At 47.0% G+C, this 26,641-nt stretch overlaps 1 protein-coding gene across 1 annotated transcript in view; it reads right to left on the bottom strand.

Annotated features, from left to right (window-relative positions):
• The window catches only part of T265_10186 (hypothetical protein), a gene marked incomplete at both ends in the record, with an annotated part of 81,140 nt that overhangs the window by 34,442 nt on the left and 20,057 nt on the right, over window positions 1-26,641 (bottom strand). The window contains one exon of the mRNA XM_009176482.1: window positions 13,806-14,659. Coding sequence (XP_009174746.1) covers window positions 13,806-14,659 — 854 coding nt within the window. The remainder of the gene's footprint in view (window positions 1-13,805; window positions 14,660-26,641) is intronic.

Here is a 26,641-nt window from a genome sequence, read left to right as displayed (position 1 = left end):
AGACAAAAGCCAGACGTTTAAACAACAGGCGCTAAACTGAGACCTGACGGTTTGTCCCGAGTTAACCGCCCTAGAAGGACGGAGAGAGAAAAACAACGAGCGGCGGAAAAGAGTCCTTCGATGAAAGTACACGGTGTATCGGAATGCAACAAACTGTATATTGTCAGGAAATAGTGCTTCGCACCGTATATTCAATATATTCCGGGCAAAATAGCTTTTGATATGCGGACATGTGCGAATCGATGAAATGTGACTTCCAGCCTGAAGAAATGAGTAATCCCCCCCCCCCACACACACACACACATCAAAAAAGGACGAAATCACCCCAAGTTCAAAACAAGCAGAGATTTCATTAGGAAATCAGCTTTTCTTAGACATTTATCAAGCTCAACACAGTATATCATACAGCCGGTGGTCAGAGTAAAAGGACATTTCAAAAATTGATCAAGGAACGACCAATTGTACATAGTTTTGCGGAGAGCACATGTGTGTGTGTGTGTGTGAATCTATCGCTGTTCTGATCAACTGAAACACGCGAAAAAAATCCTGACCAATGGAAACAATTTGTGTAAATTATGAAGACTAATCACGCATGACTTGGTGGTTCACATAAGTCAGAATTTTTATTTAGAGGGGCGATGCACAAAGTCGTTTGATGCATTCTTTTTGAAGATGCAACTGCAACGTTAAATCTCGATGAAACAATGGTTTTATTTTCACTGGCCTGAACGATATTAATCTATGGGGATTGTTGGATATAAACAGTCGCTAAGTTGGAAGTACCTAGACGTCTTCAAACCAAGACGAACAGACTTTTCTAGTTGTTTTCTAGTTGTATTCAGTCGATGGTCGAAATATTAGGTAACTCGGGTGAGTTCATTGGTTGTTGATCCGGTGACTGTTGATCTGTTCGCCATCCAACTGCGCACTGATGACGTCTCCTCGTATGGTGACAAAACGTTTGCAAGTCGATTGCCAAGCTCGGCAAACAGATCAACAACCAATATCAGTCGGTGAATACCAGTACCGACCATAGTTCCCAATTATTACAGTTCATTTTCTCCCAACCTTTCGTGGTTCGGCGCATGGTCGGGCACGTCACATTTGTCCACCCCTCAATTGTGATGTGGCGGATTGCTGTCCCTAATCATCTACCCCTCAAAACTGCGCACCCTATCTGTTTTCTGAGTTCGAACTGGCAAACTTACTGGCCGGAAGGTCCGTGGTTCGAACTCAGCCTCAACTACTGCCTCTGTCTTGGCTTGGGCAACCTGGCAGCATCCCAGCCCCCGTGCTTCCTTCGGGTGGCATGGTAGCTATGCACCGAAAGGGTGTTGTAGCTGAACGATCAGTTTTTATCGTTATCAACTATTTTGAGCGCGAGGTGACAGTTACTGGAACTCAGGCGGTGTAACCAACAAACATGCGATCTTGATCGACACCCACTCAAGGGCATCAGACGAACAATTCAATGAAGACCGACTTCGTGGCATTTGTGAATAGAGCTTACCCTCAGATGTTTTGTTACGAAACCATGAAAAACTGGCATTCGGAAAGCAACAACAATCAAAGCCGGTCGGTTCCGATACGTCAAAACAATAAGATTAGCTGTTGTTCCTGAAAATTCCTATCTTGCTTCTCCTGCCAAAACAGACCGGCTGCGTCCACGTATCAGTGAACTTAAAGGACTAGTTCAAGTTCACAGCTTCGTTTCTAGACTGTGAATTTGAATTGTCCAGCAGGTACAAATTCGAGCTTATTTGCTAAAACTCCTGTTGGTGTAGTCATCGAGTGAACTCGGCAGATGAATTTCCGGAGATCAGTAAGTTGGGAAAAGCAAGAATCCAACTTTCATTTAGCTGGGGAAAAAATCTATCAAGCAAATCGATGACAACGATGTACAACGGTGTTAACAACAAAACGTTGTTGTGGGGGGAGCGATACTGAATGTAACTGCCAGCGTTAGTAGCCTATTCCCACAGGTATGTGTCGGTGTGCGGTGGACAGCTCCATTTGTCGTTGGGGGAAGGAGTACGATGGTCCTGTGGAAGCTTAATGTGGCTCGCCAATGTAAGCCCTGGTTTGGGTTACCAATTTGTCTCTTGTTTCATTGGTCCTTTACGTCCCAACCAACTTTTTATTTCGAAATGAGCTCAAAAACTGGGGAAATTATGTTGCAAACTTGGGCGAAATATGGTTGGTTGACCAGATACACAGTCGACCGGATCGTTCAAACGACAAGGAAAAAACAGGATGGCGGTTCCAAGGCGAGACAGAAGGCAAATTTGTAGATAAGCGTTTAAATGGATCTGTAGGAAAACTTAACACGACGGTAAGTTTGGTTCGTGCGCAAACAGATAGAGAATTTAGGCTGAACCGATTCACACTGACAGCATCATAAAAGTATCAAACCTAAAAGATGAGGTATAAATTCGGGCAAAATGAAGAACTATGGACGTAACATACTACTCGTTGAAAATTCTTCGCCCTTTTTGGGGCGAATCAAGCGGGCGGAGTTCTCGGGTTTCCCTCAACCTTATGCTTTACTTCAATCCAAATTGGACAGATTTCGACAAATGCTGTAGCACCCTTTCGGTGCCTAACTGCCATGCTACCCGAAGGAAGCACGAGAGCTGGGGCACTGCCAGGATGCCCAAGCCTAGACGGGGAAAGTCGAGAGACAGAGGGCAGGTTCCGAACACCGATCTTCCGGTGAGCAAATTCGCCCTATAATCACTGAGCCAGCATACTCAATTCGACTCAACTGAATCCAGCTTAGTCTTCTTTAAAATCCAAATTAGTGTGCAACCGCGTGTTAGTCGGAAGGACGAGGGACGTTTGGAATGTAGAGAAGTATTACGGCATTATGGGTATTCGCACGAAAGACAGTTTCGAATACAGCGAGGGAAATCTGTGGAGCAAACAGTCGTCGAATAAAAAAAACCCAGTCGCCCAATTTCCAGAAATACGTCTTGATGATTGATGGGGACAACAATGACCGTAAGTTATCCAGCCGTTTAAGCACAACCTTGGTACGTTTGCTCGAAATCAACTTAAAGGAAAGCATTTGAGGCGAAGAGAATGTGAAAGGACGACTTGGGATTGGGGGCTATAGAAAAGATCACACAAAGAGTGATATCGCTGGCATATTTTGTCCTCAAGCTGTGGGTGGGAGGGAGCGTTTGGCAAACTTAAGAAACGGGTGTGGACGAAGTGGGGCCTGCGACTAGGGACAGAGCTGGACGTCTGCAAAGCGCTGGGTCTACCTGCCCTCCAGTAGGAAATCGCCCTGGCGCTAACTTCGATAGTCGAACCGCTTCCAGACGCACCGCCTGAGGCCGATAGTGGACACGGTTGTCCTCCGATGGGCGTGTCGTCATGGAATGAAGGGCACGTTGTATTCAACCGTCTTAGGTCGCCAAAACCTGGTTGTCGAATGGACGGTTAGAGTATTCAGAAGCAGCTTCTTCATAATCAAACGGAAGCCTGGCAGACAAAAGCTCGAGTATCTGCAAACGTTCGTCGAAAGTCTAAAAGCGGCTGACGTATGCGTGAATCCGGAAACGGCTGTCAGCACGACGTGTGTGTATTAATGCAATCAATGCGGGTCTCAAGTTGAGTCTAAGGCAGTTGCTGAGGACGTGACGAGTATCCTGACGAGCAAAGTAGCAGCTACTTTCACGTGAATCTCGTTAACGTGAGAGACAACCTTTGAGTTCGTATGTGGTGCTGAAATGGGCCTACTGCTTATTAACGTTATCTCGCATACATTGTCTCGTTGTACATGGATTTTTTTTAGGAAATCAAATACTCAGAGTGCGGAATCCAGAAATTGTTCAGAAGTTGATCACTCAATGGGTAGGGTGGAGGGCATAAGTATCCCATAAGACAACAGAAGAAAATTGAGGGGTAGCTGGGAGCACGTTAGTTTTGCTCAGACCGAATGATCCGCCCGTCCTGACCGTAAGAAACCCGAGGAAGCAGAGACTACAGATTTCATAGTTGGGAGGTAGCAGAGAAAACACGACTCCACGAAGGCTATGCACCTATGGTCCTGTAGAGTTTATCACTAAACGGGTAGAATAAGCTTCAAATTTGCCGCCAAAAGAAACTCAAGCGCTTGAGCCTTTGATTTGTCAGCGTGCTGCGTACTGTGCGCGCGTGCTACAGATAGTTGGAACAGGAAACGAATCTCAGTCGATTGGCTATCTACATGCCTCGCCTCAGCTAGGTGAACAACGAAACCAGAGAATTGAAATCCGACTGCTAGACACCGTAGTCCTCTTGCAAACGACAATGAAAAGCGTTACATTGGAAGAATTCGAACAGCGGTAGCACCCGTTCGGTGCCCAGCCATCATGCCACAAGATGGAAGCACGCGGGCTGAGGTACAGCCAGGTTTGTGAAGACATGAGAGCGAAGCATCACGGTCAATGCTACTGCTGCTGTGTTAAGAGGAATCCCACACGGGTCCCGCTTTACCGCTCGCACTCAGGTGCTGCTACGGCCGAGAAGTCCACCCCACGCAAGATTGGCGAAGAATTCGGGACGTTTGCTGGTTCGGCATCAAGCTGAGCTCCGATTGGTCGAAAGTCTGGACCCAACAGCCAATCATGACCCAGCATTGGCCGAATACCGGTTGCCAATGGCGCATCCAGAACGCGTCAGAATTTCCAGAAAGTTGTAACCGCCTACGCTATATACACGAAGCGCCGTACAACTATTGCTGACTTCGTTTTTGGGCGTCAATATACCTTGTGCACCCTTCGTGGTTGTTTTTTTCGCGAACGCTAGCTTGGGAGGCTCAGACCGAGAATTAAGCTGAGAAAAATACCGTTACTACATGCTGACTAGGTGAAAGGGGGGAAGGAAAACATCATAAACAAGGCTGGTTCACCAATGTTATTCTTTTTTTACACCATGGTTCATAATCCGCCAACTGTCAATCAGCCGCAAGGCGGCAAATGCGGAAGTAGGGGAGCTCAAACTGCTTCATATTGAAAATATGAAGGCGCCATACACCAAAGAATTGCAACAACAAAAACGATTTGGTTCGCTGGTGAAACGGAACCGATGTTTGATCTATTCACACTCAGTGAATAGATTCATCACTGCTAGAACCAGCCTACGCGCTCTGCTGCGGATCACATGTGACCCGAGGATGCTCGGAACTGATCATGTGTTGTCCTTCATTCAGTGAACTTTCCCGTGATCGCTTCGCAGAGAGCTGTGCAAGTGATTGAACCACATGTGCAAATAAGTCGCATGTGACTGACCCAAAATGATGAGAGAGCGTGATTTGAGCACAAACAGAATCAAGAAGCTGGTAGAGATTTAGGCGAAGCGGAAAGTGGCTTTGAGCCAACAGCCAAAGGAGTCAACGGACCCGAGTCCCCTAAAGAAATACAGCATACGCAGTTGATAAGTCTTCGGAGAGCAGAAAAACGGATATTGGATTGGTTTGCCAATACATCAACTTCAGTAGTGGTTCCAAACGTATTAAGCATTCGAGACGATAAGCAAATAACCTATGCTGTTCGACAGCTTTTGGTAGACCTGTTTGAAACCCAAGGAACTGTGATATCATCCACTGAAATTTTGGTTCTGATAGGTCCATGTGATAACAGACCACAAGATAACTCTAGCAAATCAACCAAGTAACCGTAACTAATGTATCAACACGGCCTGGGTTATTGGTCAACTGAATGGCACGCGTAAACTCACAGGCACATCCTGTATACTGCGCCTAATCAGTCTACGCAAACGAGACAGGGGTGTTGTGGCTGGGAATGACTACGGTGGCGCCTGTTCTTCAGGAAAAAAGACTGCAATCACCAGATATGTCGACTGAATTGAAGATCTTTGCCAAGTGGGAGCGAATCCCACTGCTGCTCAGCCGCTCGAGGCCGAATGGGTAAGTGTTCAACAACTGGCCGGAGCTCCCCCAAGTTGGGTCACGTACCCACTACTGGTGATCCCCAACTGAAACAGATGTGTATTGCTTTTCGGGTTTTGAGCATAGACTGACTCCACTGAGAGGATGAAACCTTAATTGAAACTGAGCCAACGCATGACACTCTAAGTGACAAAAGAGATCGAATAGAGCTGAGTAATATCGATCTTTAAGTCAGTTGGGGTTTAACAGGTTCGCTGTTTAGTCAGTGTCAACGCGAAACAAAGTCTGTTCACTTGCAGCCATTGCTTCGGAGTTCCTTCCACAACAGCCCATCTGATGTGCACCGGGGTGAACTCGTTGGCCAGCACTAGGATGCTGGGCAAGTTAACTACTCGGGCAGTTTTCTCAAACCAAGTGGTCGAACCGACTGCATATGAAAAGCCTGTCATCGGGACTGCAGTGCTATCGACATTAAAGAGCCGAACACCGAAAGTGTGTACTGTAGAACGCAAAAGATATGCACACGTTCCACTTCCGAATCTCACATTTCTAAAAACTGGAAAGAGTCAACGTCGTGCCCAAAGCTTTAGTTGACCAGGCTCAGCTAGCTACTCACAGGGGCCTCGTGTGAAATGTTTGGCAATTCGCACACAATTTGTCCGCGGCGGTGAGTCCGTATCTACTGTGTGAACAGGTCACACAGGCACCAGTTGACCTCAGACCCAAACCACACGGATGACTGTCACACCCTGACCAAAGGAGCACCTGAACGGTCTCCGTAGAACGGCAGGTACCAGACAACCCTTGTTTCCTCTACACTTTGTGATTCCGATTATTTTACACCTGGCGAAGGTCAATCACGTTGATTTATACAAACACTGCTCCCGACACACGATACAATCGATTACTAATCCATATAGATATCAAACAGCGCACAATGTGTTCGATCCCATTCGTACTAAATACGGCGCAGATATACTAGAAAAATTCTTGAATTTTAAGTTTTCACCATATTTGACCCGCTGATTATTCGGAAAAACGTGTATTCGAATTGCGATTAATTAGACACGCATAGTAGCAAAGTGAATCTTCGGGTTGTACACAGACTCCGATACACACACACAAATTGATGTTCCGTAGCAAAGCATCCATGTGATCGACACTGAACCAAAAGTGGCTGGCACCAGTATGGAGCCGATGGCGCGGTAAGTTAGCTCGGGAACTGGGAAGTTACATACTTAAGACGATAGCTTGGACGCACGAGCGCAGCTGACTGCGCGATTGGGCTACTTCAGACAGTGTCAATAACCATTGATGAATTGAGTCCCGGGGTCCCCATCCATCGATCCTACGAAATCATCATTTCCGTCGCGACTCGAAGCACTATTTACTTCATTTCAGAAGAGCTTGGTTTTTAATTTGGCAACGCTTCGCTTTTGACACAAAAGCTTCATCGGGTCAACTTAGTCAGGTTTTAAGGCAAATGGAGAACCAATCAGTAAGACATTTTCAGATTACCACACTGGACCAGTGTTGAGTGTCAACTCACGGCTCTTATCGGTTAGTGTGACTGCCCAAATCTTGCGTTGGTGGAGTTTCAAATTAGCTCCGATCGAGTTTGGTTCAACTGATGATTTGCCGCGGGTGCCACTGGTAGATTTTCGTTGGTTTCGTGGGCTTGTGAGTGTTGCGAGAATTTAGTTGGGGAGAGGGAAGGTGGCTGAGGTGAAGTGGAATTCTGATGATGACTACTTCTGATAATCGCACATCAACACGCGTCAGCTCGACTGATCCAAAACCATTCTCCTCACACTTTCCAGTTCCACGCCTTCTATTCTGTTAACGCTGGGATGTTTGGCGATTTCCACGATCTCGACCATCAGTCTCTGTGGCGATTGCTATGCTCTTGAGGTTCAGAGTTTCTGAAAACAACCTGGCAACTCGGGCGCTCGCATAGCTGTGGGCTAAGCTGAGTAATATTTTGACCGGTCCATATTACGAAACCTGCAGTCGCCTGCGAGCATGATGCTCACCTAAAAAACTTCACAAATACATAACAAACCTCAGTTTTAATCCAATGTCGGCGTTGTGAATTCGCAACCTAACCATGCTAAAGTCATCTTGATGAGCTGTCCACTCACTGTCCAACCGAGTCTGATCACAGTAGTGTCATGTAGATCCACCGAACTCGAGTCAACCATCGGTCCCGGAACAAACAGAAGCCACTCACACAAGGCGCGGATGTGGAAATGTGCTCGGAAACTACAGTGTTGTGTGAACCTTGGGTTTCCCGAAAGTCCTTCTATAAAGCCTCCGCCTATCATCATTGAAAAAAGGACAGATAGAAATGTCAACTGCCTGCGAAATTCTAAGGAGTGCATCATGTTGTGTATGCGTCTCCTGATCTTGTAAATTTAGCACGCTGCTTCCCGTCAGTTTGCGCGAAAATTATGGTGCCACCAGAGCACTTGAATCTGTGCAAATACCGGCTTCAAAGTTATCTGCTATTCCCGGCTTCACAGATTTGGTGAAGGTCAGTAGGGTCTGATGAACTTCCACAAGGAGCCTAAAAAGATCGTTCAGCTGTAACACCCTTTCGGTGCCAGTTGCCAAGGCCAACAGAAGGAAGCACGAGGGCTGGGATACTACCAGGTTACCCAAGCTTAGACAGGGGAAGTCCAGAGGCAGAAGTTTGGTTCGAACCACGGACCTCCCGGTCAGTAAATTCACGCTCCAACCACTCAGCCATCTCGCTACCGCCGGGACGCGTTTTAGTGCCCCTTATTTTACAGATTTAGGTGGTCAACTATATTACTGCCAAGGGTTACGAACGATTTCGTTGCTTTCTGACAAAAATCACGAGAAAAAACTATAGTATTACTATACAATGTAATGGAGATTTCGTCCTGTCAGTAAAGCCAAGCTAACCTGAAACACCAGCAAGCACCATACAGCTGGTTGAATTATATTGAGAGTCACCTGCAGTGCGTACTTCACTGAAATTCCAGGGAATCTCGAACCTGCCACTTCCCGGGTAGCAGTTTGAACAGTTCACCGATCGGTCTGATCAGCAGTGTGATTAACCCACAGGATAGAGCGCCGCTCATCCTTTTCAGAAAACAGATCGGCTTCACTTAAGGGGCGAAATCTGCATTAGAAATCCCCACATCTCCTCACACGACCTGAAAATGCCGTGTAGTCGTTCACGATCGACTATTGTTGTTCACTTGCAATCGGAGGTAGAAAATGAACGGTCTCTAGCGGTAACAGGTTTGCGTTCAAGGGGTGGATGCATCTGGTTACCATGGTTGCGTGGAACATGTTAATTTATGGTTTAATAAACCATAAACCAACCGGTGGGCGAATGAATGATTGCGTCTGGGTGTGCCAACCCCGACTGTTTTACAAATGGTCCGTGCACAAGGACGAAACAAAACAACTGTGGATTAAGTAGGTCAGAATGACGGTTTTCACTGTTCATTGACTTTACGCCTGTGTAGGTAGATGGCTTGGTGGTTTTTCGAACCAGAGAGTCAATAGTTTAATTCATTTAACCGATGTCTTTCTTGGATAGAGTCAACAAGATGGACCGATTTTTAAATTTACCACGCGTTCATGAGACAAGAAGACCGAATCACAGAACAACTGGGTTGCTAGAATCTGTGGACTTATCCAAAAAAGTACTCGTGAAGATTCGTGCGGGTCTGTTTCTTGTTAGACACGTTGCCGGTAAAAGGTCTCTTTGATGAAGATAACTTTTGTGGTAGGGGGGGGGAATGGTGCAAACTGTTCAGTTTTACACAATGACATTTGTCTCTTGCCTAGCCAAGACAAGAAACGAAGTTGGTGAGTAAATTTCAGATGGGCCCTGTGAGAGAGCGTCAGTAGAATGGGCTGATTCGAGTGGGGTTGGACAATAGGTGGGGATACATCCGGTCCGACCACACGCGGAACGGGGGGGGGAAATGGTGCAAACTGTTCAGTTTTACACAATGACATTTGTCTCTTGCCTAGCCAAGACAAGAAACGAAGTTGGTGAGTAAATTTCAGATGGGCCCTGTGAGAGAGCGTCAGTAGAATGGGCTGATTCGAGTGGGGTTGGACAATAGGTGGGGATACATCCGGTCCGACCACACGCGGAACACATTGCTGATAGCTTTCGTCTTCCCAGACTGAACAGGTGGACAAAAGGCGCCTAGAAAATGCATCCCTTTGAGTGTTTAGAAGCTACTAGGTGCTACGCACTTGTCCCATTGGACACCTCAGGTGCGGTACCCCTTTACGGGACTTCAACTGCAGTTCTGCAGTTGGAACTGAAGGCAAGCTCATATGGTCATCTACGCGAGTCAACGCAGTTGGGTTGTCACCCGTAGTTGTCCACCAAAACGAAGGGAAAGGGCTCAGGGCTCCTGGAGATACCACTCTTCAAGCGAGTGTTATTCTATTAGTTGATCATAAAAACGACCATCGTTAGGCCAACATGATAGTTCAGTGGTTAGGGCACGAACGTAGTGCCCGGGAGGCCCTTGGTTCAGACCGGCCTCTCTATCTCGACTGCTCCTGTTTAGGCTTGGCCCTCATACTCGCTTCCAGTTGGATGGCAGCTAAGTACCGAAAAGGTGTTACAGCTGAACGAGTGTTTAAGTACTAACGGGATACGGCAAAGTATTGGGAAGTCATTTAGCGACCCAGGTTCTGAGTGCAGGGGAACCTGAAACCCAAAATACGCATTCGGTGTTCGCATTTCCGTACGGATTTATTGCACCCAGGTTGGTTTTAGCGCAGAGCATGGTACCGTGACCTCCGCTATAACGTAGCATAATTTTTTAAGAAATCCTTCGGAACTGGAAAAAAAACCGTTGACTAGTTGTTGGTCTGTTCGCCGAGCTTGGCAGTTGGATTGTAACCCACTCAACCCTGCACTGACGATATCACCTCGATTGGTGATGAAATGTTTGCAATCCAACTGCCAAGCTCGGCGAACAGACCAACAACCAAACAACGCACCCGAGCTACCTACATTCCACAAGATTGCTAAAACCGTTGACTGTTCGGAGGTATCCACATTTCACGGTCCTATAGAAGGAAACTATCCTATCACCACAAATACAGTCGCCTCCATGTGGGGTCCCTGCATATAGAGACCACCCCCTACAAGGGCCTTTCTCAAGCCTGACAGTCAGACAGTCGTCCATATCATCGTTGTCGCACGTTTGAATTAGGACAACGAGGGTCGGATGCTTCACGCTTGCATGAAATGGATCCGAATTAGACTAAGTACAGTTTTCTAACGGGTGGTAGGGGTGATGTAAAGTGAAGGATATTGCGGAGCGCGGTGCCAAAATAGTCGCGGATCGCAGCCGTTGATCAGAGTTGTACACTAGCCAACCGGGTTATTCAAAATGGTCTGCATCTTTGAAGGATATGGAACCAAGGAGAGCAATATCGTCCGCATACTCAATGTCTGTGATCGAACGTCCCGGGAGCCTTTCGAGGTTTTAGAAGCAGGCAGAGAAAGTTCCAGCAGCACATCAATGACAAAGTTGAAGAGGAAAGATGGGACGTGGTGAACTCAGGCGAGAGCTTCCCGTGTACACAGGAGTTCGCATACGGTGCCCTCATAAGAGATATCAATTCGGACGGGACACCTTTGATAGCCAAACACCGCCGAACTTCTCATGATCGACAGAGTCAAGAACAGCTTTGAAATCCAACGGGAGACGTTTGAATCTGTGACGTTGTTCAAGAACTTGTCTCAAGGTAAATATATGGTCGGTGCATCCACGGTCAGGGCGAAACCCAGCTTGATTCTCACGAGTTCGTCCCTCGAAATAGGCTTCGGCAACCTAGTAGTATCATCTCAGTCCCCGTGCTTCCTATGAGTAGCACAGCAGCTAGGCATCGATTCTGTTACTATTATTATTATTATTATTACACCTCAAGGCAGTAAATCTAAGCTGGTTATAAACGCTACCTAGCAGAATCATCTATGACCCTTCCCAAGAAGAATTGACTTGCTGGAGAAAATTGTCATCTTCCAGATTCCTACTTTGTACACATTTCAAATCATCGGGCTAGTTAAAAAATCTTTCATTTACTCTGGTTGATCCTGGTTTTTATGACCGTCAAAAAACTGCGCTATAAAGGTTCATCTGATTGTCTGAGGGTGTGCGCATGAGGGGCGATTTTCGTTATCTGGCTGCATCATTGAGGTCCTTGTCACGTCAGACGCTAGGTACTTTTAGGATGCAGTCCAAGTTGTGCACGATGGCAGTTCTAGACCATGCCCAGACCGACTGTACTTTTTCATCGCGTCGCTGAATGCAGTGGCATGAATCCAACGTGAGACGGAGAAATGGCGTTGTCTGGCGTGACAGGCATATTTGGTGGTCTCCTGAGCAGCCATATGAACCGAGTTGGGCTGTCAAAACACCCTGGCTGCTTCCACTGTCCTCCGACTCTGGAGGGCATTGGGTACTGCAACTGGACATCCTCAACTTTCAGCTCTCAATCCGTCTTTCGTCATCACTCAATCACTAAAACTTTCGAACACACACGTACAGAAAGAACACTTGTCTGTCGATTTACCCGGTTCCCGGATGCCGCAGCGTTTGACCGTCGCGCACGACATGAAGAGTTGAACGGTGGGCAATTATGGACAGTTGTGTAGTACAGTCGAGTGGGATGACTCGGGCACATCAGGTCAGCTCGTAAAACTGCCTGGGAGATCCGGGATTACGACCAACACAGTCGATTAGTCTCCGGTTCACTTGTACAGTACATTGGTTTGGTTTGTTGTTTAACGTCGATAAATTATGATTTCAGGGCAGCGAACGATCGGTATGGAACGCTGATATTGCGCTTTCGACGATGATGATGGTTTACGCAGTACGGTTAGAAAGCGCACGGTGGCGGGTTGGGACGATCGATTGACGCCCTGTCTTGTGTGCACCAAGAGTCGTATCTTAAGAGTACACACTGTCTGGCAGCAGTACACCTCAATTGGAACGGTCACGTGCACACAAATAAAGTACAAGCCATCCACGTGTGGCAACAATCTGTACGTGTGGGGGGGCAAATAGTATACACGTACACAATTCTGCCGGTAGAATTCTCAAGTCACGATAACTTGCGATATAACGATACAGGCTCCTACAGATAGATCAGGCAATTTAGCTAGCTACAACGGGCGAACATAGTCCATCCCAAGGGGGGCAGGATGAAGTCTGGGCTGTGAGCGAAACGGCCTGCTTGCAAAACAGTTTCTTGGCAAATAACCATCCTCGAAGAGACCACTGCGTTTTTCACTAGCTTGATGTGTGCACGGCAAAGTCGAGCTTGAGCGATGTGACGATTCGCTGGGTTCGGTTAACCCAGGGGGGTCAGAGAGGAGAAACGCGAAAAAGGACAATGTACTTACACACGCGGCCCGTCGCTGTCAAAAATGACCGGAAAGGATTCAGTATGAACAAAACTTGCGGATCGGAGGCCAGATGACCAAGTGATTAGTGTGCGAATTTACTGACCGGAAAGTCTGCGGTTCGAAACCGACCTCTGCACTCCGACTTCCCCTGTATAGGCTTGGGAAACCTGGCAGTATCTCAGTCCTCATGTCTACTTAGGGTGGCATGACAGCTAGGCACCGAAAGGATGTTACGGCTGAACGATTTCTTGTGGATCTCAACAGGTACCCAAACTCTTTCACCTGGAAGCATCCCCTTGTCAGGGGGTAAGTCGTACTGAGCACGACACCCGAATCATGTCCAGTAAAACCAGATCTGTATGGCACAAGGGAACTGTGATCGAAACCAAATTAAAAAAAGAACATTCTAAGGGATATAATTCAAAAACAAACCCGGCTGTGTGTATGTTTAACGACACATGCAATTTATCGGTACAGAATACCTACCGTAATTCCAGTGCAGCCAGTTCGGACTCATCAAACACTTTGCAAGGTATTGTACGAACTCCTGTAGTCGCAGAACCTCGTTTTCTACCGCCGCTTAGCGTACCCAAGCGGTCCGACGATTGCAAACCGTAGTTGAACAAGGGATGATACTGAGTCCCAACACCGGTCTGAGCGGTCGTTCTCGAATTGGCCAACGACTGGAGCAACAATTGTTGATAGTAGGTCGGGTTGATCCAATTGTTACCACTACCGAAAGGTTGGCTGGCCGCGTTGGAAACTGTCTGATTGCTGGTACACATCACATTCGGGGACTGTCCCAGGCCATAGAATGACTTGAGTGGTAGTCGAACTCCGTTCGAGTAGAGCGGAGCTGAAAGAGCGGACTGGTAGGCAGAGACCGGCAAGGAACCGGGAACCTTTTCACAAGGTGTGTTGGACAGTGTGGGACTTTGATAGCATCGATCGGTGGCTACGGCTGGTAAGAGACTTCCGGTATTGGTGTAATTCAACAATGGATTGGTCGGTAGTGATGGGTAGAACGGTTGTGTGTAGGTGGATGGAAACCACATGCCGCTCGGGTCCAAATAGGTGGCGGGCCATGTTGACATCGGGTTGCCCGTATCGAGTGGAACGGTGGTTTGGCTTGGTATGTGTTCGGCCAATCCACTTGTTGTACTGGCGTTTGATGGTGTGCTGTTATAGATACTTTGGATGGGTGTCGCACAGCCAGTCGATCCAGTTGCGGAGCAGGTCTGCATCACCAAGGTGGCTGGATCTGCGACGGACGGTATGACACCGTGAGGTAGAGCGTACATGGAACCGTTGTTCACGAGCGGTGAACCTTTCAGCTGGGACTGAAAGTGAAATAAGGGAGAGAGAGAGAGACGGAGATAGAGAGCTGACTGGTTTGGTGCATTCAGGGACATAGAAACTCGAGACTGTAGACACAGCTCTCCAAACGGTGAAAGCATCATCAAATAAATGCCAGTGTTGATCCTGATGCTGGATTGCCGTTGTACGTGGGCTGGGATATTGTCAGAGCACCCACACTTAGATGGCCTTTGGCTCAAAAGCCTAACCGAAAGGCAGCGGCGTTGGGCTGGAAATGCAAATACATTACCATTACGCCACACATGTTTCAACCCCCAACCTGGTGGGGCCAGAAAACTGTGTTGATCATACCTCTAACCACTGACCAACCAGGTATGAGAGACTCTGTGAGTGTTGCGCGGACACATCCCCAGTATAGCTCAATGGGTCGCCGAGGTACACAAGCGGCCACACCACACTACACTAAGCTTCAGTCTTTTTGTAACGGAAGGCATCATCAGGTTTTGGACTTCGGCAACATCCTCTCCAATTGCCGGGGACACAAAATACACAACCAGTGGATTTGCTTGTTGGCGGTATGCACAGTCTGAAAGTAATGGCTATACAAAAAGAAAAACCTGAGTATAATTACTTAGTTTGAATTCATCCTTGCCTAAAGTGGAAACTCCGGAAGGGCCTGAGGAGCCGATAACAACGTTTACCATCAAACAAGTGGTAGGTTTCCTAAGAAGAAGGGTCACTTGTTAAGAGGAACAAAACACTCCTTTACCCGTGGTGGTTCCTCTTGGGAAATTACTTCAAACAAACACGAAGGTATTGGATGCTCCAATCAGTGGAATTAACTATGAAGATGGTTGAGCGCACTCAACAGTTGATAAAAACTGATAAAGTGACTCCCATTCCTGTCCCCCTCCAAACTCTTCAACAGCCCACGAAGAGTTTTCAGTAACCTTCTGAGTAGTTTCCTTTACGAAAATATACTGCGATATCTCGATTATCGTGCCAACTGAATCATGAGGCGGCCTTTGTGCAGCACATTTGGTTGTGGAATATCGTAAACGAAAGATTTAGTTGAGTCTCTCGTGAAAACCAAATTGATTTGCAAATGAGTGTATTTCTTGAAAACAGTGCAGTTTGGGTTCAAGTAGAACATAAGGTTGATGGAAACTCGAAGACTGCCCCTACCTGATGAGCCACAAGGGCGAAACCCGTCGTGGGCTGTCGAAGAGCTTTCAGCAACCTTGTAAAAAGTTTCCTTTATGAAAATATACTGCGATATCTCGAATATCGTGCCAACTGAAACATGAGGCGGTCTGTGTGCAGCACATTCAATTGTAGAATATCAAAAACGAGAGAATCAGTTGAGTCTCTCGTGAAAACCAAATCGATTTGCAAATGAGTGTATTCCTCGAGATTGCCACATTGTCTCAGTGCCAGCTGCGACAAGGAATCAACCACAGTAAATATTTATTTCTTTTTCCATCCAACTGGTCACCTGTGGATCAGCGCTCTGATGCATGCTCATTGGAACAAAGTGACTGCGCGTGCAAGCAGGTGCAGCCCTCAGAACGTCACTATTCGTTTTCCAGAAACGTGAGAGCAAACGCGAGTAAATCGAAGCTTCGAGGAAGTCTGTAATCAAATCTACCGGCACCTTTTTTGTAACTAAATCGGCACATTTCTTCACAAATGCAGACAACACCAGTGAATGAAAATTGCCCGGAGACATTGCTGCTTTGGTAGCCTCCGTTTTTGTCTGGTTTTTCGACAGTGGTTAGCATGGATCCAAACAACAGGGGCAAATCAGTTCTACGGCTTGTTCCATCAGAAAAGCCACTGTGGGCGCACTGAAGTCTCTGATAATCAATGACCTTAGGACCATAGCTAATGAATGTTAACGTCAACGGATTCGCAGTCATGTGATTATCGAATTGGGTTTGCTAGGGGATACGGGGGTAACTTCACTTCCGCTCAGCTAACTATATGTATATACTTTACACATATATAGTATATATACATATACTGCTATACTATACACATACCAGCCAGAACTGAGACATAAGAAATAGAGGAATAAGCCTAAAGGTAACGAAAGATTCGGGTTGAACTCTAGGGATAGTTCTAGCAAGTAAGCAAGCGAGAATTCGTTCACTGCATGTCCAAAACAATTGTGCTAATATAGGGGGTTGGTTGGAATTTATCTATGCGGAGAAGCCGAGAAGCACCGCACAGCCATTTCAGTCTTGTTGGAAATCATCGGAAACGCGCATCTCACGAAACTCAAGGGAGTTTAGGGCCCGCGACCTCCCGGCTAGTAGTTTGGACAATTGGTCGTGTGCGGCTATGAGTGACTAATCAGTGAGGCGATTCGCTCGCACTTTGACAGGATACAGCGCTGCGAGACTTGGCCTGTTCGAGCAGCGGAACTGAGACGTCGACAATCGTTGTCTCAGAACCACAGCTCGCGTGCGTTGGTATCGGCGAATCCGTAATAAGGCAGTTAGAAAGCGCGTTTTCGGTTGTGTAACGGGTACTTCCATTGAAGAATGTGTCCAGCACCAAAAGCTGCGTTGGTTGGGACATGTGTTGCGTATGCCGAACCATGGTTTACCGAAGAGAGTGCTGTTTTCCATGCCCAATTCAGAGTGGCGCAAACAGAGAGGTGGTCAACCCTTGACTTGTCAGAGGAGTATGAAGAAGATCACGAAACGCTTGGGTACTGTCGGTGCTACTCACCTTCCAGGATGGGGACCGCGTGATCCTCACTGTGCCTGGTTGGCTGCCAGCCGATGTCAGTGGCGTTCTTGCTGTCAGTTTCTATCCAGATTGTCTGAGTGAATGTCTGGAGGAATGATTGGGTTAAGCTAGCACTAAGTCCCTTTGATTCGCCGGCCTGTGGTATCTGCTGCTGACCCGCTCCAGTGCCTAGTGTCGGAGAGGAAAAGACTCACGGAAGGGAACAGAATAGCTATATTCCGAAAAAGTGGTTGCGAGAGCGCGAGTGCGAAAAGTACAATGGCCTCAGGCTTTTTATTGGAAGGACACTGTCTGAACTTGGTCCAACGCTGACTCGCGCTGCCTGGGTTTGATGCAAGGCTGTGACGCGCTGCATATTGAGGGGGCGTTGTCTGTCTGGTCAACACCCAGCGGAGCTGAGAGTCTCCGTGGATTCCGGGCATTCAGTGGTTGCTTTCAGGAAGCTGACCTTCCTGATAATGATATATACCAGCCAAAACTGAGACAGAGGAAATAGACGGACTAGCCGAATGGTTACAAAAGATTCGGGTTGAACTCCAGTGATAGTTCTAGCAAGCAAGCGAGAATTCGTTCACTGCATGTCCAAAGTAAACGTACCGCAGTCGTATGAACAAACCTCTACTCCAGAAAACTCATATACGAGCACCTCTAGCTATCCCGAAATTGTGAAAAGGTCACTTTGATGTGTGCCTTTCTAACACCAATTGATAATTTGTTGATAAAAGTACAACAAACAGAACTCGGGTTGTTGATACATTGAGCCCCTCAAAACGACTTCCACTCATGAATTACGCAATCGCGGCAAACTGTGAAGTCGTAGATGTGTGGAAGACAGCTTTCGAGTAATATTTAGAGAATGTGAGAGCACTGTGATGGTGAACGAGTTATCGGATGAACCGCTATAACACATTAAAAACGAGTTGCCAACCGATAGCCATTCGAGAACGTAACTAAATTCTACAGCGTGGATGTGATTGCTGTCAAAAATTACGGTTGTGCACAAAGGCAGTTAGTTATTAGTTATTAATTCTACCATCGATCGGTTATCAAGACACCACAACCGCTCATTTCACGTGGATTTTCTATTTCGGTCCGATATTGATCGCTAACTGTTTGCATAGCGTTTTTCTTCCGCATGTTTGCGTATTGGTCCCCACCCTACCCCAGTATAACAAACAACTTCAGACAATGCTCGTGAAAACAGTCGCTCGCTAAAATATGCGTTCTATTTTTGTGTGTTTGTGAAAACACGGTCACGTAACCTGCACTAGTTGAGGCCGCTTTTTAGCAATGCCACGAGGGCCCTTCAAACGGAGCAGTCCGGATGGATTGCAGTTTTATTCCGGAACGCCTCCGATACAATTCCCGAAACTCACACCCAAAGTCGTGGAGTCCTTTAGCTTAGCGGTCAATCATAAACAGTTTTAGGACTAAGATAGCGCTCGATGCATTTGTTGTGAATGCACGGATTGGGCCATCGCTTCAACTAACGCGCGGCTTTCATTTCCTTAGTCTCCATATCCTCAGTGAATGAAGTCGTAGCGGATGGTGGAACCATGGCACGGTTTATGAACCGTAAAACTGAAACTGAACTGAACTCGACGTGAAGCTCTGGAGAAAAGAAACTACAACGAATCCGACGAAACTCGGGTCACTGAAAGTTACAGCAAGGACAACAAGGAGTGTTATCATCTGAGATACCTCATCTAATGGAAATGAAGTAAGTGACTGCGTTTCAGTAGGTTGCGCAATAGTAATTTTTATACATGCAATTGCTTTACGGCAAGAACATCTTGTGAGAGAATGGACCAACTCCAAAGATGCCACGTACTGTCCAGCAACGTTCAGACGTAACCACTCTGGGTCTGATTTGACGGTATTGATCCAGGCCTTCAGTTGCGCGCAGTGAGGAGAGTGGGCATGCACGCTCGAGACAGCTCAGTGTCTAACTGTGAAATCAATGATCGTGAGGTTTGTGGTTCGAGCCCACCATCTAAACTGCTCTTGTCTGGGCTCGGGCAACCTGGCGGCATCTCAGCCCTCGTGCTTCCTTCGGATGGCTTGCAGCTATGCACCAAAAGGGTGTCATAGTTGAACAATTACTAGTAAGCTGGGGAAGCCTGCTTAGGCTGACAAAGCTCGCTTTTAGCCTTTCGGACAATGTGACCGAACCGATTGACAATAGTGTCCTGAAGTAGCTGCCAGAATAATGTTCTCTTGCCAAAGAATAGGACATTTTGTCGAGCCCTCGAAAGTTAAGGATACTGCGTGAACGCGTGCTGTAGGAACTTTGAGTTTGCCGATGTTTTCCATGCAAATTGCCACAATACCCTGAGCGGATTACCGCTTTGCTACATGAACTCCTGTACTCTATTTCCTCAAATGTGAATGCACAGGAAATCCCGCTTATTTAAGAGGACCCCTGTTTGGTAGGCGACTCGACCAAGAACGTCTGTCCAATTACCAATATCATAGGCAACTTTGAAGTCCACAATCCATAGCGACTGGACGCCGGATTAGCCCAATCAACTGTGCGATTAGATGACACAGATGATGAAGAGGTAGCCTGTCTCAAACATGGTGGTCCTGATGGGTGCGACGGAATACGCCTCGGTAGGATGAAACGGGAACCGAGGCCGGATCAAATGATTCTAATAAGGCTTCGAACTTAAAAGCAAAACTATTCAACCAACCTCAGTTGCATAACGACTGCTTGAGAACTGTTGGCACCAGGCTTCAACATACTCACAAAATGAACGTATGCCAACATTACTATCCGGTTGGGTACGTAATGAGACCACTACTTTGCGCAGATTCCGCGAATAGCACACAGAAACACCTAGACCTCTTGTGTCAGAACAAAAAGCACATGTCGGAATGCATTGAGCAAACACAACTCCGAAAAGGTCGAGCACACAACTGAACGTGTTTCGCTACCTGGTTGGTTCCGAAAGGTTCAAAAGAATGTACGTGTCACTGGATTCCTGTCCAGAGACGACCCAACCCACGCCATTCACCAAAAAATGGTGTTTATAGGTCACCAAAACACCGTCTCCTATGTGAAGGTGAGTTGCGCATTGGAACAAGATTTGAACCGGTTTTGGGTTGTGGATCAAGCTTGACCACCCCGCATCATTAGGCCAGAGTAAATCCCTTGTGTCTCGGTTGATCGATCCACACAGGCTTACTGTGTCCTTTCACTAGTGGTTAACGCGCGCGCATGTAAAGCGGGTTCGCCCCGTAAGCTAAGAAAAAACATGTTTATGTGGAAGCTTCATACGGATAGATCAGTTGCCAAACATCAAGGTCGGATGCATTGTGGTGGACGAGATGAACTATTGGTGACTAGGGCTTTTACGGCATAGCAACGTTTGTCTACCAGATGAGATTGTCTGAACAGCCAAATTCGATTGCGCTCTGATGAAAAACATGGCTGAACATAGTAGAGAAGGAAAGTTCGTAAAGTGGTGCCAGGAGCGCGATAGTGTATCGTGACCGGGATGAGGTACTTCAAAAAGAATGTGATAGACCTTCGGTAAAGTTGTGGCCATCAATTTGACTACGGATTATCGATCAGCCAAAAGACAACCGCATTTTATGTAACGGTGGAAAAAAATTTGCTTTCCGTGCCTTTTTCCAATTTAACGAAAGTGGCCAACTTTGTTCGAGTTAGCCAGTATTCTCCGACCGTCATGGTTCGAAGTGATCTATACACCGAATGACACTGAAATATAATGTTTAAGTACCCTTATTTCTGTCTGAAGTACGGCACAACTTTGTAGAAAATTTACTTTAAAAATACACTCTCACTCGGTGCCAAGGCTTATGCGTTGCACCAAGCAGCTTCATCGTGATAGCATGCAACTTCTAATTGGGCCCTAAGGGGAAAGGACAGGCTACGAAAGCCACTAAACCGGCCTGATTTACCTGAATTCAGTCTGTTCGCCAGGGTCTGGCCGTTGCGCGATGTTCGTTCTGCAGAGCCGAGTGTATCAGCGGTTCGCTTATCCGCCAGCTTGACCTACTATGGTGCGTGAATAACACCCAAGCGCAGCAAGTTGGAGAGAGAGAGAGAAACGAGTACCAATAGAACACACGCCCCGTTTGACGTAACCAGACGGATGACTATATGTCACGCGCACTGTGTTGTAGTTAGCTACTAATGACGTATTGAAACTGTCAGTAGACCAATTTATGGCATTCATCAGACCATCATAGGTGTATGGACCGTCGGAAAAGCGTCACTTGTTTGTGGAGTGGTGGTCTTTGGTGCAGAACTGCCACAGCTAGAGACTTTTTGACGGGGAAACAGCTCCGGCTATGAATATTACGAGGACACGTTTCGTTCACAATTCAGTGGCAACCAAATGGCTAAGATGTTTATTTGTCTGACTTCCGTTCGGCTAACGACCAACGAACAATTCACGCGCTTGAAGCTGCGAAGCTGGCTCATCACCTTCACATCAAACAGTAAACTGGGCACGTACATATCGTTTTGAAATTTCACAGTAATTCTATTGTTTGCGATATCAATAAATAAATAATAATCGTTCAGCTGTAAAACACTTTCCGTGCCCAGCTGCCATGCCACTCAGAGGAACCACGAGGGCTGGGATACTGCCAGGTTTTCCAAGCCTAGACAGGGGAAGTCGAGAGGCAGAGGTCGGGTTCGCACCACCGAACTTGTGAATTCGCGTTCTGACTACCGAGCCATCTCGCCCCCTTCATCAACCGTCGAAACGTTCAATGTCCCGACGTTTCCGTACAGCCCTTCAAAAACATCTTGACACTTTCAGTCGTGCAAACACAAGCAGCGTTTGAAACTGGGAGGGCTCGATTTCTTGAAGGAAGCTACACATGAGGTTACTGAAATCTCTTCAACCTTATCAGTAGTGCCCTTCAAGAAAATATACTAGGAATCGTGCCAGCTGAAATATGAATCGGCCAATGTACAGCACACGCAGTTGAAGAATATCATGAACAATATTTAGCGGAGTCTCCCGTTAAAACGAAATTAGTGTGCAAATGAGTGTATCGGAAGATCCACGTTCATTTTGTCGACCGTTTCATTGTGGTAAGCTTGATCAAGTCAGCGCATCCCTAAGGAATACGACCACGACTGATCTTGATAGCCTACGCAAAGGGATTCTCAACAACGTGCGCTATGATTCTTCTATCAGAAGTGCGGATGGAATGCTCGAAAAACCTTGCTTCATATTCAAGTGACTAGCTACGAAACCGAATTTCGCTCAGTAGCTTGAGGAGTTCGACAAAACTATACACATTGTGTGCTTGGACTCTTCATGCGCCTTCCAAATTCTGTTTAATTTACCCGGGCACTTTGCCTGAAGAGGGGGGGGGCCGAGATCAAGTGATTAGAGTGCGAATTTACTGACCAGAAGATCCTTGGTTCGAACCCGACCCTTGCCTCTCGACTTGCCCTGTCTAGGCTTGGGCGACACAGCAGTATCTCAGCCCTCGTGCCTCCTTCGTGTGGCATGGCAGCTACGCACCGAAAGGGTATTACAGTTGAACGACTTTTTTCACAGGAAGAGTTGGTATACTGTGTTCCAGGAAACCTACCTGGTGAATATAAGTCTGTGAACAAGTGGAATGGTATTGTGTCATCGAATTCGCAAGAAACAGTTCTGTGGCTGGGGCGTTGACCGGAAGGTCCTTGGTTCGAACCCAGCCTTAGCACCTCGACGAGAAATAACTCACCATCGATAGATGAACTGATCACACTGCATAGGTTGCGCTGGCTTGGCCTAGTGCTGCGTATGCCAGTCGACCGACTTCCTCCAAGGGCTCTGTTCGCTCAACCACGTGAAGGGTGGAGGAGATCCAGAAGCGGCAAACGATGAACTTGGCAGCGAAATGTGAGGGCCATTACCAGCAAACTCAGCTGCGCTGGTCATTGCCGTCTTCCTGGGTGGGGGCCCCCAGACGGGCCATATCAATGGTTAGAGACATTGTCAGACTTGGCCCCGTCGCGCACTCCTTCAGTGCATAACTCCCTTCCCAATCTCCCCACTTAACAGTCCATCTAAAGTGCTGTATTTACGCACTAATTTATCAGCTCCCGCCTCCCCTGCGCAGCTACCTACCCCACCTCCCCGAATCATCGGTGAACGAAATTGTGGCAGCTACAACCACTGTACGACAAGTACTCGGTTAATACAGCTGACAATGATGATGATGAGTCGTTAAAATAATTTCATCTTTTGGAATTAGCCAAGTAGGCTTCCTGGTATCATTCTCAGTCTATTTCACCAAGACGATATCATGTATAATTTCAAAGGCGGCACCCTCCTCAAGAGGATGGCAGTTGGTGCTGATTGGTTGTTGGTCTGCTCGTTGAGCTTGGTAGTTGCATTGCAAACGTTTCACACCAATCACCGGTTAGACTGTCAGTAGGGGGGGTTGAGTGAATCTTTTCTCCGCTTTCTTTGCGTTTGACCACATACTGTGTCAAAGTACCGTAGGGACGTGATACTAATCTACATGTTGAGAGACGTTTTGATGAACAGTGAAGACAGAAGGGCTACAAACACTGAATGACCGGGACCGGTGAGCACGCGATGAGCAACCAGTATCAAGGCAAGTACCACAAAACAGAAAGAAAAACAAAACACAGGGCACTTCGATCGTACCGTTGCGAATGGATTAATATAAGTTCACATCCGGGCCCTTATAGATCGAATAAGATGGGAGACGATCGTAAACCGGATTGCGAAGCGCCGCTTTCGTGGGACTATGGTCCAGTGGGACGAAACGAGAGTCAACAGGAACGGTTGGAAGATATGGTTTCAATATCAGCGAGAACCGTTGGAAGTTTAGCACTGGACGGAAAAATTTTCATCGTTTTAAACAGCCCCCATCCAGTGATATTGAATGTCAACTAATTCAAACCTACGAAGTTAGGTACAACCACACATACAGTGGGCGCAAGTCAGCGTTCCTACCGCGGTTAATTGCGCACAGGGTCCGCGAGAAACACAGGAAAACACCCAGATTCACGGCAATCTTGTGCCAGAAAAACACATACGTGTCGGAACGCAAGGAATAAACAAAAATGGTGACCCTAAAACGGTTGCGCATGTGAGTGAGGTTGTTTTGCTGCTGATGCTGCCTCCCAGTCGGCCGCAAACGCAACGAATGTATCAGTCAATGGATTTCTCAGACGAGTTTTACCTGGACAGACTGGCGACAGACACCGAAGGACCTTGAATGGCGGATGTAGCCGGCAACCAACCAGTCGTAAAGCAACCAGTCGCAACACACCAGAAACCGAAGAAAAGTAGACAGTTAGGGATAGGAAACTTTTGGAAATATGTTTACCTTGTTGATGATACATTCTACATGAATATTAACGATTACACCTTCACCATTCATCTGGAAGTAATATAAACTATGAGCGGAATTATTTGGAGGAGGCGGTCCATTTTGTTTCCTACGTGCCATGTTCAAAAACGACATATAAGATGGAATAGGACCTATTTTCCTTGTGCCAACACAGAGAAAGAAATATTTTACCCTGGAAGGCCATCTGAATAATATTCAAGAACACAAGCATTCCGAAAAATAAAGTGGTTTCGCAGAAATTCGTGAGATTAACGGGGACTAAATCAGATATTTTCAAGAGAAAGAAATCGTTCAGCTGTAGCCTAACTGTGCCTAACTGCCATGCCACCCGAAGGAAGCACGAGGGTTGGGATACTGCCAGGTTGCCCAAGCCTACACAGGGAAAGTCGAGAGGCAGAGGTCGGGTTCGAACCACGGACCTTCCGGTCAGTAAATTCGCGCTCTAACGAATTGAGCCATCTCGTTCGCCAAGAAACCGCCTGTGAATATAGTCAGGGTATTGCATCAGTACACTTGTGCACTAACCTTGCAATCGGGATCCAGGCCTTGCGGTCCTAGATGCCATGCCACCTGAAGAAAGCATGAGGGCCGAACTACTTCCAACTTTTTCAAGCAATCGATATGCCTGGGTCGGGTTCGAATCATGAACTTTCCGGTTAGTGAATTTGAACTCAAACCAACGGGCTATCTCGATATCAGCCCCAAAACTAATCAAGTCGTGCAAGAGCGTACAAGAGTTCTCCTATCCTCCAAACACCAAGAAGGCCGTCATGGTACGCCACATCGTTCCATGAAGACGTTCAGGACTTTGTGTTCGAACAAGGCCCCGTATGTACAGCGCGGTCGTACAGCTCCTACTGACAAAAGCTTGTAAGACTTGAGCTTTCACAGACTCGAAGTGTTTTGGCAACGGTAGAGAGGATGGACAGGACACTTGATGACGTTCCTAGAAAGATTTGTTCCGATATTCTATACTCTTCTAACTTGATCCAGCAGCGCCGACAACAATGGTTTGGATGTGCCTTGTGCAAACGAGATTCCGAAATGTCCCGTCGCCACTGTCCTGTTCTGAATTAGGCTGTCGTACCAGAGGACAATCTGAAATCTGCGTTTTAGATTGAAATAACACGCATTTGCATCGTCAAGGGTATCCACAAACGGATGCTCCGATATTGCTTCATGGACAGCAGCGGTTTGGCATATCCATCAGAGCAAAGTCACCGTAAAATAATTTGGGCTGACTGTCAGGCGAGAGTTGAGTTGGAACGAAAAGTGAACGTTAGAACGGTGCGGAATTATGCTACACAACTGAATGGGAGAATACCACGAAAGGCTTCTTTATGTCTAAAGTGAATGGGTTATACCGGAAGGAAAAACTCATAACCGGATACCCTCTGGGTACGTGCTGCAATCCCAAACAGAGAGTCGAACAACAGCTTACTCACAGAGTCAAGTGGGGACATGTGATCGGCACCGCTTGCAGTTGTATATGCTGATTCTATCATATACATTTTTGTGGGATGTTAAAGAATAAATAAATAATCGTTCATCTGTAACGCTCTTTCGGTGTCTAGCTGTCATGCCACCCGAAGGATGCACGAGGGCTGGGATACTGCCAGGTTGCCCAAGCCTAGACAGGGGAAGTCGAGAGGCAGAGGTGAGGTTCGAACCACGGACCCTCCGATCAATAAATTTGCGGTCTAACCGCTGAGCCATCTCGCCCCCGGGATGTTGCACAAGCTTTCATAAACATGATAGGTCCATAGGTGGTAGCACTGAGTTGCGGAGAAACGTCGCCTTACAGAGTGGAAGAAGACCACTCACGATTGAAAACCCCCAGATAAAGTGCGTGGAAAACATCCTCCTAAAGGGATTTGCTGAGG

The sequence above is a fragment of the Opisthorchis viverrini genome (assembly GCF_000715545.1).
Source record: "Opisthorchis viverrini unplaced genomic scaffold scaffold56, whole genome shotgun sequence".
Lineage (NCBI taxonomy): Eukaryota > Metazoa > Platyhelminthes > Trematoda > Opisthorchiida > Opisthorchiidae > Opisthorchis > Opisthorchis viverrini.
The sequence above is the reverse complement of the archived record's forward strand: the minus strand, read 5'-3'. Positions and strand labels throughout refer to the sequence as shown.